This window comes from Lepisosteus platostomus, chromosome 3, assembly GCF_059453375.1.
Source record: "Lepisosteus platostomus isolate fLepPlt1 chromosome 3, fLepPlt1.hap1, whole genome shotgun sequence".
Lineage (NCBI taxonomy): Eukaryota > Metazoa > Chordata > Actinopteri > Semionotiformes > Lepisosteidae > Lepisosteus > Lepisosteus platostomus.
Window position 1 is genome coordinate 54,187,817 of NC_142613.1, and position 20,864 is coordinate 54,208,680.

At 40.8% G+C, this 20,864-nt stretch overlaps 1 protein-coding gene across 4 annotated transcripts in view; it reads right to left on the minus strand.

The window, feature by feature from the left end:
• Positions 1–20,864, minus strand: part of syt14a (synaptotagmin XIVa) — a 112,755-nt gene that overhangs the window by 10,078 nt on the left and 81,813 nt on the right. Inside the window, exons 5-8 of one of the 4 annotated variants that reach the window (XM_088626089.1) lie at positions 10,762–11,033; positions 6,358–6,807; positions 5,190–5,379; positions 2,208–2,264 (exon numbers count right to left, since the gene is read on the minus strand). In XM_088626089.1, the coding sequence (XP_088482215.1) occupies positions 2,208–2,264; positions 5,190–5,379; positions 6,358–6,807; positions 10,762–11,033 (969 nt within the window). Of the gene's footprint in view, positions 1–2,207; positions 2,265–5,189; positions 5,383–6,357; positions 6,808–10,761; positions 11,034–20,864 lie in introns of all 4 variants that reach the window. The other 3 variants (XM_088626088.1, XM_088626091.1, XM_088626090.1) reach the window with 3 other exon arrangements.

Sequence of the window (20,864 nt, forward strand, 5' to 3'; positions counted from 1 at the left end):
CCAGGCTGTATCCTGTGGTGCATCCGTTGTGTGGAGGGATAGGCTCCAGCTCCCCTGTCGGATGAAGAGGTTAGAAAATGGATGGATGGATCCCCATTAGTGTTCAAGCTATAAAACTTCTACTGGTCATGAAAAGAAACTCTGTAGCTAATGAAGAAAGAATCAGGGAACTAAGGCCTGGTGAATAGGAGAGTGTATAAAATCAGGCTTTAATTGGATTCTAGTCTGTGGCCAAACAGAGCCCCTGCAATGAAGGCGAGATAGCAAAATTCACTCACCATTGTCTCACAGTAGAGCACGAGCTACTTTAATCACAGCCTGCCGCTGTGAACAGGAAGAGCTTTAACCCTTGTCTTTACAAGGGTCAACACAACCTCATTTGCACTAAATGGAGTTGTGCCCCACATATAAAATGAATACACCCAGTCACACTAACTAGCCTTTTCATACTTAGTTTGTGGCAAGAAATTACACTACAAGTCACAATAAAGAAGCTACTGAATATTCTGTAGCCAATATTTGGTATATCTAGTACAGTACATCCTTGGATCAATGAACTACCAGATGGGCTAGGTGGGCAAAATGACCTCCTCTCATTAGTAACCTTTATTATGTTAGTATTATTTACTAACATAATGATTAATATAATGTTATTTGAGCCTTCTTGCTCTGATGTAACCCAACACCAAATTTCAAACTATTTGTTCAAAATGAAACCCCGAAGGAAATAATCTCAACATTAATCGTTATTACTGTATGTTTGCATATTTTGTGGTCTCCCTGTTAATGTGGGTTTCAGTTACATGTCAAAGATTAACAATTGAAAAACAAAACCTTCAGAAGTGAATCCTACCAGTTTCATTTTGACTAAAAACTTTTCCCAAGAAGATAAGGGTACTTTCTACAGCAAAAAAAATACTATAACTATACACATACATAATAATATCACTGTTTACATGTAATCTCTGTGTGACAGATGGCTTTTGTCCGCAAAGTTAAAAGGCCACAGGGACTTAGATGAGTTGCGCTTCAAATAATTCAAATAAACCAGGCTTTTTACTCTGTGTCAGATGAATTCATAGTATAAGGAATCTTGAGGTTTCTACAGAGCCATTAACTACTGTGCAAACAGCCAGCTACAGCACTTCGTAAGCATGAGACTGCTTTCTGCAGCTCTAAAAGCGAGACCATGACACACATTAGAAACACTGAGCATTCACGGTTCCCAGGCAGTGCGGATGCAACGAGGAGGACCATGATGGAGCCAGGAGAATGCCAGACGAACTGTAGGGAGAGGCACAGAGTCATGCTGGGAGAGAGCTCAAAGCACACACACTTGGAACAGCAGGTTCCTCATGGATGTGGTCTGTGTTCTGGAAGGAGTAACTCAGCTTCTACTACAGCTGTTCACTAGTAGCGGTGCAGCAGTACAATCTCTAGTACTTTAGGTACTTGAAAACAAATTAAGCAAAACTTTTCATTTTTTTAAAAATAGATTTATGAAAAAACTCAGATGTAAATATTGTAAAAGGACCTACAGATGTAACAAGGAATAAGGACTGAATTACACAAGAGGAATGTGGTTACAGTGTTTAAATCTTCTGAATAGGAATGATCTTTATTAATGACGTCAAACAGAAAATACTGTAAACTGTATGGCGTTTTGTTGCTAATTTGGGCTGGACATAGCCTTTTCAAATTAAATTATCTTTGCTGGAAGCGGCTAAACACTGTCTATACATCTTCCTTGTGGAGTTGGATTTTCTATACGGATGAACGTGATTAACAATTCAGAACCACTTTTCAACTAAACAACAGCTGCAATTTTAAACAGCAGTTCAACACACTGTCTGACGGCCTTTAGCAATAATTTGTCCTTTGCTCAGGTGACATGGAAGGGGCCCAGGTTTGAAGTCGTATTATTATTATTTTTGATGTAAACACTCTTATGTGTTTGCCTCTGGTCATTTCAAGCCAGTCCCCAGTCCATTGAAGGAGACAAATCTGGATACAATATTCCCGTCTGTGGGTTTCCCTACCACCGACATCCATGAGGAGAGATTGCTATTCCCTACTCAGACAAGGCTCAGGTGGAGGTGGTGTGGACAGCCCCGGAGAGGAGCAGAGCTCTGGATGGCAGACAGTGTCCAACATTGATAGGGGAAAAAAGAACCAGTACAGGCGTCGACCTGCCAGCAGAAACTCACCTCGGATTATATAAACCTGTCCACCTATCAAGTGTTTTAGACAACAGAACAGCCCATCTGACAACAGGGGTTGGGAAGCAGTAAAAGAAACAACGACCAAGATGTCAATAGTTAGGCGAGAGAGAGAGGAGGGGGGGGCAGTGAAGGGGGTGGAAGAAAGAGACAGGAGAGAACAGACAGGGTCAAAAGGTCAAAGTCATCACAAAAGTCACAATGCTGGTGTCATTCTCTGAGGAGGTTCGTTATGGAGAGCTCTGGTCCAAGAAAATGAGGTAAAAACAGAAGGGAGAGCTGAGAAGATGATGGTTCCGACTCTTGGCCCAAAGGGAAGTGTAATTCCAGTGCCTGTCTGGTTCTCACAGGGGATCTGAACGCAATGGCACTGAAGAGATGACAGCGCAGAGATGGGAATTAGGGTGTAGCTCTAACATTACACCCACATAGCTAGCTATACTCTAGCATTTCTCCCCTTGCATCACGCTGAAAATTATTTCAATGAATAGAACATGAGAAGGCATAGACAAAAAAAACAGCTTCCCTGCCCTGTAGATTTTAGTTGAATGATATACTATATATAGTAGTTTCTGTGGGAGATGAAAGGCTTTTTTTCATAGAATTTGGATGGTTATGTTCTACACTTAGGCATACTGTATACTGTACACATTTAGCCAAGCCCCTCGGAACAAACCTACACCTTCTACCTCATGAATAATTTTATTTATTGCACATCTGCAGTCATTGTTTACATGTCTGCATTGTTTACATTCAAACTGTTTACTTGCTTACTTGTACATTGTCTACTGTTTGTTTGTATATTGTCTTGATGCACTGTCTGCACTTTGCATTTTACACTTTTTTTAACAATCGATAGACTTTCTGTAAGTGAGAATTCTATTGTACCAGTACATGTACCGGTTACATATGGCAATAAAGTTCAAGTTCATATACTGTAACTTACTGCATACAGGGAGATAATACATTTTGGGCAATTATTTATATATTCAAGAAACTGAATTAATTACTAATGGCAATTATGTTGAGTAGCAAGATTTAAAAATGTGTCTTAAAATATAAAGGTAAAAAAACTACACTTTATATACTGAAAAATAATGTGTGTCTGTTAGTAGAGTATACTCTATGCATATCCAGTATTTAGCAAGTTTTAATAAAGCACCTTCCATTTAAGAAAATGTACTTTTATAAAATATACACATTTTTCTTATAATGAACATCATAAGAAATGTGTCTCATATAACCAAAATAAATATAAAAATCTAGAAATAAAAATGCCCCAAAATGCCTTTTGTTAAGCAGGGTGTATTACAGTATGCATTTTTCTTTATTTTCACCAAGCTTGATTTTCACCTCATCACTTGTGGTCACTAACGAGGTGATTTAGTGCTTATGCAACAGCCAGTCACTGGAGAGTATCATGGCCACATATGAAAGATCAATTAATGAATATAATGCCAAACATAATCCAAAATCTGTAAACTTTATTGTTTAAAATATATACATGTATAACAGAGTGATAAGTTTCTTTCAATGCTCAGGATATTTTCTAAACTGCTGTGCAAAAGTCATTCTATTTTATTTCTTTGTGCAGATACAGAATAGAAATTCTGTGACATTGCTCAATCCGAATTTCAGCTATTGTGTTCAACTCTAACAGCTAATACTGATACATCTATCTTTGATAGCATGAAAGTAGGCTTTTAGTTATGGATGTGTATAGCAGAACAAATTATGTTAATAAGGAGGAAAACCTTTCCACTTGAGTTGATTGGCAATTGTAACACTTCATAGTAGCTGCTCATTATTGTATTAAAGATTGCAACATGACAAGATTGGTTTATTCTCACCCACACTAAGTTGTGTTAATAGCAGTCAAATTTTATATAATAGCAGAAAACACTAATGGAGGTTTTGAGTAAAATGTAGACATACATATATTGTAATGTGCCGTGGTGTATAAAATATCTAACAGTGTATCACAGCAAGATGATAAAATGATAAAAGGGACATGATACATTAAATGTGGACATTTACCAAAATGGTCTGAGAGTTTATGAGTGTGTGTGGGGTAAATTACTGCTGTACAGTATTTCTTTAGCTGAATATATACAAGTTGAAATGTCTGTGTTCTATCAATGAATTACAATGAATTTGACTGTACAGTGAAAATGTGACACAGTAGTGAAGCAAAAAAAAAAAAGGTTTCATGTTAGGTTTACTGGTCTAAATGATTGATTGCTTGATAGATCACACTACAGGGAAACTCTTAGCTTTAGCTAAGACCATGGACACAGGTGTATAATTTTTTTTTTTTGGTTTGCTGTTAATGATATAAAATTGAACACGAACACTAACAATTTGGTTTAAGTGATTTAAAATCCAGACTAAAGAAAAATCTCAGCAGGGCAAACCCAAAAGAGCCATTTTCTACCCTCTACTCTGCAAACTCTCTCTATAATGTCACTGAAAGTCATTTTAAAGAAATACAAAAAATCACGATATTTCTACGTGTTAATAAAGAGGACTTATAGCATTGCACAATTTTGGATGCCATTCACATTTTGTCTACTGAATCTATTTTAATCTGTGAAAATGAAAAAGCAAAAACAAAACCATCTTAACTGGAAGCAGAACACACAAAACTGGAAGAAAGTGTGCTGCGGTTGTAATTCCAATAAATGTGCACTGTTCGTTAGGGCTTTGCTGCAAAAACCAGCCACTTCAAGATCATTCCATTTAAGTCTAGAATTTACACAGTGATCATACTGGGATCTGTAAAAAGGAAAAAAGAAGGACAAAGTGAAAATGGCATGTCTTTCCATTGACACTGGAGTTTCCAATAGGCTTTGCTTTGCCTCAAAAGGTAAAAGGGAAAACACTAATGACTTTTCCTGCGGGTGGGTGGCTGTGTTATCGTTTGACACGTCGGCAGAGAGATGTTTAATAAACACTTCGAAAGGTACTTACTGGGTGGTCTGTTGGCTGCCAGGTTCTTGAAGTGGCTGCCCTTGATGACTTCCACAGAGAGCCGCCCAGTGGTGGCATTGTAGACGAGTCCCACCAAGATCTCCGGCATGGAGCCCTGGCCCGCGGACTGGAAAGACGAGGCAGTCTCGCTGCAGGACATCTCGGAGATGCTCATCTGAGAGTCGCAGCCCTGCTGGCACACAGACACGCCCACTACTCGCACCGTACCCTCTGCAAACCGAACGCCGATTCACCCAGATTTTATTGTTTCTTGAAATTCCATCAAGTACAGCTGCCAAGCGCTCTGATTTGTCTTTTTTTGTAATACTGTAAGCAGATGAGTGTGTGTTCTTAGGAAAATCTACAAAAAAAAAACCTGTCAATATCACATTGCCAAATTACCAAACCAGGAGTGATCACAGGGCCATGGCTCAGGTCAGATCACAAAACTCTTAATGAAACATTATATGATTGGTTCACCCTGGCCTAACGGTTCTTTTTTACCTTTTAACTCTACATTCCCTTCTTTCAAGCTGCTGTTGCTAAACGTGCCATGCCTCATATACTATACTTCCACTTTACCATTCCAATAAAAGGTACTTTGAAAGTGGTACCCTGTAACTTGGTCTCAGTAATGAGACCAAAACTTTAAACCTTGAGGCCAAGGTTTAATCAGGTTTGTGCCAAACATACAGCTCCTAGTTACATGCCAAATACCAGACATATTTTCCTTTGGACGTCAGTATGTAATTATTGTGTCTAGAGCAGAACCAATCATCTATTTTCCTGTTCTTTAGTCAAAACTTTTAAAGGCATGCCCTCTTTTTCTTCTTCATGTAAAGGCATCAGCAAGACCTTGCTAAAACCACACGGCACAAGCCACAGATGCTCTTGTCAATCTATCCAAATCTCAGCAAATGTAAAGAACAAAAAAGAACCTTTCCATGCCTCATTTCCTTATGGCTGTCAGTTCTCAATGGGTCACTGAGTAACATCTCATAAATCTGTGTGATTAAGTGGGATTTGAGGTTTGATTTGTGGCTTACAGTTTTTTATTTTCAAAGAGCAAATGAAATCAAAGGACATCTCAGAGAACCTGGTCCAGAGACCTGTACGGTTTGTTCTTTTGATCCGCCAGCAGGCTGTGCGGCCCTGCCACGGTACTCACTGTGAGGCTGCAGCAGGGCTCCAGTGTGACAGGGACGGACATCTTGCCCTGCAGGTTGAGCTTGGTGAGGTAGAACACCTTCTCCCCCAGCACTTTTTCTCTCTTCATGCGCCGCACACTATACAGCCGGAAGCGTACCGCGTAGTTCCCGATCATCTCCGACTCGATGCGGGTGAACTTGAAGGTCTCTGTGAAAACGGGACAGGGCCCTTTCTGGATGCCAGTCTTGGCCCTCTGTTTCCTCTGGGGCAGCAGGACCAGGTGGACCTGCCAAGAGATGTTCCCGGTCCGCTTGAGCGCGGGGATGTCTGTCACGGCCGTCACCGTGACCAGCAGCCTCTGCTCCTCGGAGTCGTAGTCAAATACCACGTCCAGAGTGCCGTACTTCGCCACGGGCTCGGGCTCGTAGGGCTTCGGAAGCTGCGCTGCTGAGCCACGGGCAGACATGTCCTGGAGGAGAAGAACAGCACAGGCTGGGACTGGAAAACTAGCATAGGATCAGTCAGGAGAGACGGGAAGTGATGGAGCTCGAAGAAAAGGAAGAAGGAAAGCTGTGAATACAGAGTTGTGTTCAGTACAGACTAAACACTGCTTTTTTCTTTGATATCCTAATTTCTTCTGGTTTTGCCTTACTCCAGTCTCCAAAACACATTTCTTAATACAACCATTTTGCAATGTACAGCACTACAATTTATTTCATATTGTAATATTTATCTGTGAGGAAGCTTTATTTTCCTCTCTTCCACAATAATCATCATACTTATAATTATATTAGAATCCTGGCCGATTGTTTCAGGAAACACGTCAGAGCAGAGAGGATCAAAGATCCCTCCAGGCTGACAGCTCCCTATTACACCTCTCCCTGACCTGATTTCACTGACCAGTCTGTCTGCCTCTTTTCATAGGGGTTCAAATGACTCCCACACTAGCCAGGCTATAGCTGTTGAAACTCTCCTCCAGGCTGGTCGTCTTATTCATCTGCATCTACTTATTTATGCTCATCCTCCCATTCCCCCTCACACCTGGAGAGTTTTATTTTTTAGCATGGAATTGATCTCTCATCCTTGAATAATAATAACAACAACAACAACAACAACAACAACAACAACAACAATAATAATAATAATAATAATAATAATAATAATAATAATAATAATAATAATAGGGCAGCTCTCAGGCCCTGGGTTCAAATCCTGGGGATCTATCTGTATGGAGCTTGTATGTTCTCCCTGTGTTCAACTGTGTTTCCTTCAAGTGCTCCGGTTTCTTCCTATAAACGAAAGGCATAGTAGTAAGTTATTTGGCTTCTGGGAAAACTGGCCCCAGTGTGAGTGTGTGTGGCCTTGGTTGAACTGTCCAGGGTGTACAGTATACTGCCTGTTCCTTCCAGCTCTCCTGCAACCCAGCTCTCCTGCAACCCTGTACTGGATAAAGCAATTAGAAAATGGTAGATAGATGTGAGGACACCCAGTTTACTTTGAGCAGGTAGTGTGGAAGGACAGGCTGGGGAGGGGGACAGATGATCTCAGACTCACAGGTTTCTGGCCCTTTGTTTACAGATGGCCTAGTCACTGCAGGGAGACAGCCGAAGACCATAGAGAAGTAGTGAATCTGCTCAATACTACTACTGCTACTACTGCTGATAATGAGCTACAGACTGTAGGCCTAGCTTTCGTTAGGTTAATATTTCACACCTAAATATATTAAATCTATCCCCTCGTGTTGCATACACACGGCGCTGTCTTGGTGATAACCCTGGACTTGTTTGTCCTTCAAAAGTGATGGTATATTTAGTGTTGGATTGGTAACAGCAAACTTAGCAAGTTTTTGTTTTGCTCTGATATTAAGGTAGAGGTAGCCGTAGAGGGAGAGGTTTCTTAGAGGTCTGGGAATTAATCTTCGTAATTCAAGTATACAACATCTTCTGTTTTTATAAGGAAAGGGGCCATTACCCAGATATCCTTATGTGTGGTTAAACTCGCAGAGTAGAGAAGCTAACAGCTTGCCCAGAGGCTGTTAGGACATCAGTGGAAATTCAGTGAGACCACAAGTTTCAGTAAAAGTTTCAATCTCCTTCTTGCCCCACAGAATGTTAGTTTCAACCCTTGGTTCCCGTTCATTTGATGCACTGACAAGATTAATAATATTTGCTAGATAAGTGTTTTCTTAATTCAACACCCCCTCAGTTACTAGATTAGACAAAGCAGTTACACATTTCAAAGTCTGAATTTCTCTTTATGTTCAGCAATATGAACATGTCTCCATGTGCAAACCACTCACCCTCTGTATGCAATTCGACAGCTTGGTGAGGTTCATCTTCATATGATTCAGCAACAAAGATTTGTTAGTGATTTCCTATCACATTAAAATTAAACTTTTAACAACTGTTGTAAGTGTGGCATTGAGATGTTCTGAGCTTTTATCAATTGCCAGGGCTTGTTGAAAAAAATCAGGCATTTTTTTCTTTCAAGTGACTAATTAAAGCTGTCATTCATACACATTATAGAAGCTACATCATCAGAAGGACATGTAATAGTTTATCACAGGACCGGCTTTGCAAAGGAAAAGTTTACTTCTTCTCCTCTCGGTAAAATGCAAAGATTTATTGATTTTAAGATTTTCTGCTTTAAGTTTGTTTAATCAATGTAACATGAAAATTTACACCATCTCATTCATGGATAGCAAAACGGCCCTTTATGTTTTCAGTTTTTCCACTCTTCTGGTATTGTGTTTGCTCTGTCCTCCAGTGTATTACTCAATAGAGGACTAGCCCTTGACTTGGCTGCAATGTTGAGTCCATTGTCTCAATCACTCACAGGTTGTTTTGATCTGCTCTTCACCAAAAGCTGTTTTTTCTTTGGCCATTACACATGAAAGCTAAAAAGAAGCTTTCCTGCCTTCATGTGCATCACTCACTGCCTTTGCAAAAGTATCCTGCATACTAATTGGCTTACTTATGATTACAATTTCTTTCTTTCCCCAAAAGTACTCATGGACTTTATTTGTGGATTCAGGGTGTTTTGCTTCCTGGAGTCTTTTTCATTTGCTTGGCTTCATGAAGTTGTTTGCAAGCATTTCACCACAGATGATACCTTCAGGCTTCATTTTGTCAGTAAGCCCTTCCATTAATCCAAATGCTCGACTGCTGTCCAGGTATAAATACATCTTCCTTCCTTCTTGTGCAGACAAAGTTTCATTTTTAGAACGCTTTGAAACCAGTTTTTGAAGTGTGAATACCTGCCCCAATATTTCAGATACTGCACTGCTGATGGACGTTAACTCACAGTTCTTTACTGGAATTGAAAGTCTTACTGAGCCACCAGTTACCATAACAACCAGAGATAAATTATACGTATCTTATCCAAACACTGCCTGTTACTATAGTCACATGTACTAACCTTTGAAAGGATTAAACCTCCTGTAATGCCTCTCACTCCCTCTCTCCACCATTCATGCATTAAACAAATAGCTTGAAGAGATCCTTCAGTCAGGACAGGAGGTATCTTTTTACACAAAGAGCGCTGGGAGAGGTGAGCAAGCTGCTTAGCCACGTTGTCGAACCTGGCTTCTTTCAAGAAACAGCTAGACAAGGTACTCCAGGCAGGACAGGAGGCTCTTCTTTATGCAAAGGGTTATGGGAGTAAGGAAATAGCTGCCCCCCATTGTTGAACCCGATACCCTGGCTTCTTTCAAGAGAAGACTGGACTAGATCCTTGGATCGATGATCTACCAAGTGAGCTAAAGGAGTCGAATGGCCTCCTATCACTTATACCCTCTGTAATGTGGGAGTGGGAGGAGCCGCGGCAAGAACTGTTAAAGGTTGACGCCCCAATTGATGGACGGAGGCACTGGTGTGGGGTTAGTGAAAACTGAAAATAACACAAAAAAGGAGAACAAACGAGAACAAAAAGGGAAAAAGAAAAATGCACAGCTATGCACCCTGCCATCCAGTCTAGACTTACCCCGTCTAACGGGGTTCAGTCTGGGAAAAAGAACCACTTAGCACAGCGGTAACCAGAAGAGCAGGGAGCAGAAGGTCAAAACGGAATAAAAACTCAACATGTGAAAAGGGGCCAGCCTTTCCTGGTGGAGATGCACAGCAGGACAAGCAAAAGAAAAACGATGGCTTTACACTCGGGTACAATCCCCTCAAGGACTGCCGGTGGACATTCCTCTCCTTCAGGGGGTGCTCAGAGTGTTTTTAAAGAGCCTTCACAGCTGTGGCTCGTCCTTAATCAGCCAGGTCAGCTGTGGCAACTAAAGCCTTCATCCAGGGGTCCGCCTCCACACTGAACACGCCCCCGCGTAATGCCACACCTTTCTAATTTCCTGATGTTCTAGTGTCTTGCTGGAGTAGCTCACGAGCCTGTGCAGGGTGTGTCACACGCAGGTCTCCGGTCTCACCTCAGGGCTCAGCACGGCGGTGCTGTCACTGGGCACATCTTCCTCGTAGCCCTTGTTGAGGTAGCTCTCCGTCTCGTGGCCGGCACTGCCCTCGCTGGGGCACTTGCTGTAGGAGTGGCGGGGGCTGTCGCTGCAGTGGGACAGCTCACACTTGGCGTCCCCCAGGTCGGAGGGCGTGCAGGACATGCGCGGAGAGCCATCCTCGTCCTGGTAGGGGGGCGGCTGCAGCTCATCCAGCGGGGGCGTGCGCCTCATTCTCTGGATGCAGTTCACTACAGAGAGGGTAACATACTGCAAAGACTTAGTGTGAAGGATGAATATTTCAGTGTAAACTATTGACTTTGATAAACATTGCTTTCTACATTTTTCTTTGTGACCTTGTGATCCTAAGAGCTGTGAAAACTCAGGACTGTGCAGGTGAATTTTGGAAGGGACTGCAGTAGCAGCCAACCTGCCACTAGAGGCTGCCAAAGGCCCTTGTCACTTATAAATAGACACACTGGGTGGTAGTGAATTAAATTATTGATGGTGGATAGTCACACATTCTCACAAGGGGCTAATTCATGTTTTAAAAGAGGTGTTGCTTTAGTTCATGGTCGGGTTTTGGCAGCAGTCTGGGGGCGAGGATGCCCTTCTATTTTTAGACTCTGCAGTTAAACCTCAGCTATTGACCAATGTTTTTCCATATGGGTTTTTTTTTTTATTAGATCCCTAGAGAAATCTTGTCAGAGTGGGTCTGTCACTATCCTGGAGCACAGTGCCGGGGTCCTGGAGGCCCACACACCTGCTGGGATTCAATAATTAAAGACAATAGATGCTGTTTAAGATTCTTTGTAATACAGTTGTAGGACATGTCCTTCGTTAACCATGTTTAGAAAAGGTTAAACCAAAAAACAGATCAGTTACAAGCACCAATATGTACAGGATTATGTCCCCATTTGAAATAAAAAAACCAACAGACACCAGGGTCGCTCAGGACCAGGATTAAAAACAACTATCCTAAAGCCTGGAGACAGGATGTTTCACCTCAGGGGTTCCCAGTCCTGGTCAGGCAGGCTCACACACCTGCTGGTTTTTCATTTCAGCCAAATCTAATTTACCTTACTCAAACTTGATTGGAATATGTATTTGCATGTTTGTCTTCTACTCAAATGTTTGGGGCTTTTAATTTTGCTTGTGAAATGCAACAGACAAAAGGGAACATCCAATATTTTTCAGAGCTGGTAAGAATCAAACTGTTCAATTTAATCCAATTGTTAAGTCAATCAAGGCTTTAATTGTGTGATTGAGAGCTGGACTGGAACAACAACCTCTAGGACTGGGAACTTCTGGTATAAACTACAAGGTAGGACTATGCCTTGAATGGAGCAGTGCTCCATTACACACAGAAACAATTGAGTGTTGGAGAAAAGATAAATGGGGGCAACATGCAATGTATTCACACATCACAGCCAAAATCACCGTGTGAGCTGACAAACTCACATTTGCAAGCAAAAAGAGGGATGTGTAAATATTAATATCTGTATAGAATTCTCACACAACCCATTAACTTCATATGCTGCAGTAATAAAAACAACAGTGAAGATTAACCTCGTAACATACTGTAAGTAACGAAATAATAATAATGACAATAGCATTTGTAAAGCACTTTTCATTTCAATGATTGAAATTGCTTCATATACTGTATAGGGAACCCAGTTCATCCCACACTGAAGAGTAGCCCTAATGCACAGTAGATGTGGGAGATGAGTGAGAAACTGCATCAGGTGAATTAAGGGCGAACCTCATAAGGCCAGATAGGAAATGCTGCCTTGCGTAGAAATTAGTCCATCAAATCAATGCAACACATGATTCACACTTACACTTTTCTAGTGATTAAAGAAGATGATGCGTGAATTAAAATGTCAAGTTGTTTTTAATTTGTGATCATGATATACTGGCATCTCATTTCATTTGTTTATATAGGGAGGTATCATCAAATTCAGTCATGTAATGTTCTTTTTCTAAATACCTGATATGTGTTTTCAGTTAAAATGACTTTGAAGAGGCCAAATTATTCAACAAGTTAGCTGTAAATTGTGTACATTTATAGTTGGTAAAAAAAGTCTGCAAACCTTAAGAGAGACTGATCGTCAATTCCTAAATTAAAATAGACGTCAGCAGTTTCCAATCCAGTTGTTTTCTTCACATGCTGCAGTGAAAGGCTGTGAGAACAGCAGTGAGTTCCCCGCCCACACCTCTCACCTTCCCCACCTTGTAAACCATGAAAAGAACGATGACAGCGGTGTGATCCAGAAATTCCCAATATCATTCCGCTTAGGATTTGTGTGCAGCTTTGTGTTTCCCTTGGCTGAGTTGTGCGAAAGAAACATCACACAAGAAACTTGTGTGTGGCTTTGTAGTGCTGGACAGTCTTCCAGAAAGTGCTACTGCTTAATTCTGCTTCCATGTTCCACGCTTATCACATGCCCTCGCTTTCTTTCTGCTTAAGAACACAGGAACACAGGTTCAATAAGGAACTAAGGAACTAACAACAAACGCGAGGAGAAGTTCAGACCTTCTGGACTGTTTGGTAGTTAGTAGTTAATTGAATGGATAAACTCATCCTTTCATTTCTTGAAAGAAGCAAAATATCGGCCTCAACAACCTGGATGGATAGCTAGTTCCAAACTCCCAACATCCATTTGTGTAACAAAGTGCTTCCTGTTCTCAGTTATAAATGCACTTCCACAATTTCCACTTGTGAACTATGATTTGTGTTTCATTGACCACTCGCTGGGCTGACTTTGTCAGTACCTTTGAGGATTTGAATACTTATATCTGGTCTAGGACCAGATGGACTAAGGAGGTTCATGTTCATTTGATTTCCTTAACTGTCTTTTCATTACCTTTCCTTGATTGTGTGCATTTGTACTCTGACTTTGTTCTGTAGTCTGCTTCTTTTTGTGTTTGCCATCATCTACCATAGTAAAAGTAAGAAACAGAAGAAGCAATGACATATTTGTATTCTTCCTGGAGATCCAGTAGTGTTAGCATGTTTATAAGGATAATCTGGACTAGAACATAGAAAGAAAATCCCATCAGACCTCTGAACTGTGTATGAGAGGTCATTAAACAAATTCAGAAGCATTCGTTTTTATTTACAGTGTCAGAGGTTTGTAGAATTTGTGTTTTAAAACCTGTGTAGCTCCAGTGCACATACTGTACATATAGCACACCATGTAAAAGATTAAGTGAATTGCTCAGAAAAAAAGGAAAAATCCTTATACTTTTTCTCCCTTCACCTTCTTGAAGGATTCGGTTCCCTGGGAGGCTTGATAAAACCATGCCACTAGGTCTAAGGTTCTTTTGTCAAATGCATGAGCTCCACAGCCCTTGGTTACCTCAGAGCAGACAGGCTATTCTAGGGGCAGAGCAAAACCAAGGCAGGCCGCACAATTTGGCCTTGACACTTTTACAATTAAGGACTGAAAATTGCATTTCTTGGAAAAGCACTCTGAATCAAACACCCTGTGTACAAATCCAAATGAAATTCAGCTCATACAGAATCTTCAGAATGGACTAACTGGATTTCAGACAGAAAACAGACCACTTTGTAAATGAGCTGTTCCCGTGTTAAGCTCTTAGCAGTTTTGCAGAGAACTAGCACAAAACTGTCAAGGTGCAAACAGGGAAGAACAGAGGTTCACTAAGTGAGCCATGAGAGAAAACATCTAATTCATTAGCAATGCACCTGACATTTTTGACATCTCATAACTATCTTATTAAGAATCAATAAATTAAAAGCATAACCCTTTATTTTATCAGGATTCTATCTTTATGATTTTAGTTATATTTTATGTTATGTTATTATGATATTATAGGAGTACTAAATTAGCACACCTTAGAAATAAAACATAGAAGCTGTATAAGTCCATGTATTTACAATGTAAAAATAAAATCCATATACAAACAACGTACTATACTGAATCCATACAATATCACACCTTCAACCAGAGAAAAAGCCTTCTGATTATCTTTGGCTCTGCACTTTCACTTTGACTTATAGGAAGTACTGTTAAAATCAGATAAATTTCAACCTACTCCTTTATCATGTCTACAGAAACTGTACATATCTCTAATGGATTTATTGCAGGGTGCTGCCCTGTAGAGGAGAGGGGGGAGGTCTATTGTACCTGTGTGGCAAAGACAGAGCCCCTGATGAGCGCACACAGCTTGTCACTGCAATTCTCCCATGAGCTCAAAGCCTGCCAGCAAGGCAAGCTGAAGCTTCTCCAGGGACACACAGGCTTTGATTAGTGTTCTGTGCTGTCTAGGAGAGGGCTCTGAAAAATTCCATAACTTTGCTTTGATTACCTTTTCATCAATGCCTTGCTCTGGCATCTGTGATCAAAATAGCATCCCTAATAAAGACAGCAGTGCAGTGGATTCTCGCAGTTACTGTATAGCACAAAACTCCTCCTTTTCCTTAAGTTAAAATGAAGTGGACGAAACTACAAGCATGTAAAGTAATATTAATTCACATTACTGAATTAATGAATATAATATCCTCCTGGGATCCATTAAGTGGAGAGTGAGGAATGTGATTGAGGTACAGTAAATGAGTGGATTAGACTGTTTGACAGAGGTACCGTAGCACAAATAGGCCTTTAAAATCAAACTTATTTCATTGTACATAATCAATGCGGCAGCACACACAGTGGCCTGTGAGTGGAAGCAAATAAAAGGCATTCAGCTCAGTTGAGATGGTTTTAACGTGTGTTCCACACTCCTCTGCAAGGCCACGGAACCACCATAATTCCCCTGAGCAGTCTTATAGCAGTAGCAAATAACAGATAACAGTTGAGTGAGTCGTCTCCTGGACTGAAGCACAAATGTTTGACATGCTGCATAAAGAAAGCAGTGCTGCCTAAGGCAGTGGCTATACAGCACACAGAGAGGAGTGAGAACATTTCCTGACCTTTTGAACTCTTCATTTGCAGATTTTAAGTGCTCTCTGTTAAGGATTCATGTTTCCTCCTCATTAAACTGAAGGTTATTGAGGCCTGTGCACGCCTACTAACTGTGAAAGGTGTCGCTCTACGTTCTTAGAGAAATACACCTTATGTTACATTATGAGCTAATAAGCATCTTCCCCTAAATCTGAAGTTCATGGAAGAAATCACACCGTGTGTACAGACAGTTACAACAAGACACCTGGGGTCTGGTGCTATTAAAAGCTCCACAGAAACCAACACAGAACAAGCAGGAGGCTGCTTCTAGTCTCTGTTTTGCCACAGAGCTGATGTTGGCACTCAGATATAAAACAGAGAAGACTTCAAAACATCTATGAGACGGAAAATCGAACCTCACTGCACTCCCACTGCAAGCCCTTGACGAGGCATTTGTGAAAACCATGCTGGGATCTGAGAGACTGACAACATGACACAAACACTCTAGGAAAGACGATGGATACTAGAGGTGCACTCTGATCTCCATGCTCCTCAATCTGGAATAGCTTGTAAAGGAGGTGTTAACACTGCATTAGTTATAAAAATAAAGCATCTTCTTTGTTTTAATGATAATCAGGGTGGCAAGGTAGCACAGTGGTTAGCATTGCTGGGACCCTGGGTCCTGGGTGCTGTCTGTATGCAGTCTGTTCACATGGGTTTCCAGAAGGTGCTCCAGTTTCCTCCCACAGTCTAAAGACATACTGGCAGGCTAAATTACTTCTGTAAATTGGCCCTGGTTTGAGTGTGTGCATGTTTGTCTCTGTGTGTGCCCTGAAAACACAGACTTTAAATCAATGTCATGTTAAAATTGTATAATGCAATAATAAGGTCTCGTTTAGAATATAGTAAGGAAGTTTGGTCGCTATGTTATAGAAATTATTGCTGCTTTGGAGTCAGTCCAAAGAAATGCAACCAGATACATTTTGGAGCTTAAGAGAATGTCCTACTCTGATACGGAATTGATACACAGATTCAAAATCCTCAAGGACCTTGTCAAAGTCAACACGGTGGAATTCCTCAGAATTACAGTGAAACACAAGCCAGAGGATACAAGAGGAAACTACTGCATAAGGAAGTACATCTGAGAACAGAGACTGAGAACAAAACTGAGAACAGAGTCTTTACAGGGTGTCTTTACACAAAGGATGGCGGGAGTATGGAACAAGCAATGTTGTAATAGCTGACACTCTGGGTTCTTTCAAAAAATGACTGGACAAGCTTCTTGGATCGATTAATTCTGAACTACCAAGTGGATAAAATGGGCAAAATGCCTCACATTTGTAACCAAGGTTTTATCTTTTTCTTAAAATGAATCTGTAATATACCGTATTATGAATAGACCAGATTTCCACAAATTGCCAAATCATTCACAAACTCACACAGATCACATCAATGGAGGGTAATGAAATTAAGTAAAAATTGAAACATCAACTGCAGCATGATTATTAACCTGAAAAACAAAATAATAGAGCCTGGAAAGGGATGTGCAAGAGTTTATCCATAGCAGTGTGATTAGAAAAATGGAACAGATGGAAGACCGAGGTGCTCTAGAGAGAGAAGGAGCCCAGATTCTCTCAGTATCAGTAAAGAAACAAACTCAATATGAGAGCGAGCGCTGAGCTGGAACAAGAAAACTTTTAATGACTACAAACAGACAGCTAAAGGAGAAGAAACAAAAGACACGTACAGTATAATGAAATCTGGAGACAAAACAACAGGAATGATTTGTCATGTGGGAACCCCAAAAAACTGCACTATGCAGTTTTCTGTTTTCTCCTTCCTGATGTGCCTGAGTTCACTCAACATGCTGCCCGGTCTGTGTCCTACTAGAGAAGCTGGATAAGACATTTGAGTAAAATGCAGGTGCATTGCCTGAGGCACAGGCATCTCAGCCCAGGCATATGGGAAATACACCTGGGGAAATGTGACTAAAATCTGTCGGTACCTTTCAGGGCTTGAGACTGCTGGCCATCCACCACACAGACAGCTCTCTGAGCCCCTGACAACTGAAACCCAGAGCAGTGACCTGGTCTGGGAATTTTAAACAGGTCCAACAGCACTGACACCCATGTGTTAAAACATAGTAAGTGACTACAAAAAAAAGAAAAAAAAACTTGATGACCTTCATTAAGACATGAATATTCTGGATTTGTGTACCCACTGATGTAGTTTAATAAGCCTCTTTCTTTTTTCGTATTTCAATTTTTTACTTATAACCACCCACTGATGTTCTAGTTCACGCATTTGATATTGCAGTTGTGATCCAATCCTGTTAATAAGGATAAGGTTATAATCCTGGGAATGGAGTACTTAAAAAAAAAGGCACACAAATTGAGTTTTACCTTATGTAATGTTTAATTACTAAAACAAACAAGTAACGGAACTAGTCCCTGGGATCAACTTATCAACATTTCTAAAACTCTAAAACTCACTTGGGCCTGCACTGCAGTCTGTATTAATATTAAAAGTACACTGGTCTGTAAAAGTCTAACACCTTAGACACAAAATCAGGAGTTACGCTATACTATATGACCATTAACATTTTACTCAAATTAGTGTTCTCTGCTACAACTGTTATAACAACCTTGATTGATTAGAACAAGGCCTAATTATTAATATGGATTAATTATAGCTTAGGGCTTGCCTGTTCCCTAGCCCATAAACAGAGAGTTGGAGTCTTTCCTCTTTCCCTCAGGACAGCTTTAAAGTAAAAGTACATAAGCAAACTGTAAAATATGCAACTGTCGTTTCATATGTACAGTATATAAAGTCAGTTGTAAGCTGCCTTCTGTTTCCTAAATTTTGTTTACGATAATGAAGAGGTTAGAGCAGGGAGTTATAAAGGCAAAAAGAAGCTATTAAAAAAGCAATTTCCACTTGGAAAAGTGAAACATAAAGAAGGAAAAGTTTTTGGCTATAGTGCTGCACAGATGAGCCTGCGTTCTTCTAATCCTGTGCAGCCTGCGAGAGACTGGGATCGGATCCCAGCAGGGAGGGAGAGCTGTGTTTGTCATGTTGGTGCCATGACTCAGATTTCTCAGGCTTTTGTTAAAGTATATAAGGCACTAGTAAGAGCACATTTGGAATATTGTGTGCAGTTGTGGTCAGCAAACGGCCTCTTGTTTCTCACTTTTCTAACATTCTTATTTGTGGTTGTTGTTCCTCGGCTAGGAGCTGAGCTGTTTTTGGCTTGTGTACTGTAAAGAAAAGTTCTGGTCTTCATTAGACCAGAGGGATCACTGGGCTTTATTACTCTGATATGCTTCCAAGGACATACATGTCTGAAGGTTTGTGTGTAATTTATGGTTACTTCAGATTGGTAGATGAGAAAATGATATGTTAGTATAAGAAGGAAAAGTCCTTCTTTTATTTGTATCAGATGTCTGAGAAGGGTCTTTATAATGGTGCATAGTTAATACTTGTTTAATAGAGAAAAGCGATGCAGGGTTTAAGCAGTGAACGTGTAGCTAAATGCCTTGGGCTCTTCAAAACACTGTACTGTACGGCATAAATAAAAATTCACTAAAGACACAGGGCTCCATCTAGTGGTCACGTCTAAGAACAACATCTTAAGTTTTAAACTCATTGTACAATAGAACATCACAAACATCCCAAATGAGAAACCATTCAGACTATCATTCTCATTTTGTTCTATTGTTGTCTGGTTCCAAGTACAGCACTTGCTGTACTGGGAACACCAGCCCCCCCAACCCCCTCCAACCCATACAGTACATTAAATGAACTTGGGCCACCCCAGTGAATATTTAGACTAGTGAATAAATCCTAATGTGCATCTTATTGGGGGGGCTGAAATCACAGTAAGTCTCATACTCATGCAAACACAAGAATACCATGCAGACTCCGCACAGACAGATTTCAGTGCCATGGAGCTGTGAGGTAATGGTACACGCTGTTCTTGCTGATAATTTATACTTCTGTTGGATCCTTCATTGCTGCATTATTTTTACCTGCGGTATGCGTATGGTGAATATATACAGTAGGTAAAAATGTGTGTGCTTTAAACTGTAATAAAGGTTAGGTATCCCTCAACTGTACAGGTAATGGGGACTCCTCTTCACCACCACCAAAGTGCAACACCCACCTGGATGATGCGACAGCAGCCAGAGTGCAACCAGTACGCTCTATAGTACGTACTGTAGTACACTCCTCAGTGGGGAGGAGAACAGAGTGATGCCAGTTCAGAGATGGGGATGATTAGGAGGCCATGATCAGGAAAGATCAGGGGATAAATTAAGGCAGGACACTGGGGTAACACCCTTACTTTTTTAGAGAAATGTGATTTCTGGGATTTTTAATGACCATTGAGTGTCAGGACCTCAGTTTAATGTCTCATCCAAAGGATGGCGCCATTTTTACACTGTAGTGTCCCCATCACTATACTGGAGAATTAGTACCCATGCAGACTGCAGGGTGAGCACTGTGAGGTGGTGCAATTAACACCTCTTCCAGCAGCAACCTTAGCTTTCCCAGCAGGTCTCCCATTCGGGTACTGGCCAGGCTCACACCTGTTGTGCTTTAGTGGATTGCCAGGTGGGAGTTGCAGCGTGTTATAGCTATTGATATAAGCTAAACATAAAATATGAAATGAATGAGTAAAAAACTGCTAATAAGGGGGAAAAATAATATCAAGACAGAAAGTACACTAGCACACTACAAGGGCCACTTGAGTTTTTATTATGTACAGGGTGTTAGCAAGTTTTAAAAACACAGATGGGAATGATGGAAGAAAACTATAACTGCCTCTAGGTGGCAGCATATTACTCTTGACAAGCCCTGCTCTGACTGAGACTCAAGTATTATTAATTTGTTTGACACCTATAACTAAAGCAACTGAGTATTTTACTGATGCAAGTGAAGAACCTCTCAAGGTCATCAACGGTGACCCAGCAGGGATTTGAATGCATGACCTACTGGCTATGAACCCGGAGCAGTACAGTTACTACAGTACAAATCCACAGTGCTGACACAAGCACCTCATTGGAAATACAGTTATGACACACAGAGCAGTATGTCTGAGCATGAACAGAGATCTTATATGGTCGCCCTACATCTAAGCCTTTCCTGTACCATTTGGCTCATTTGGCTCCTGTA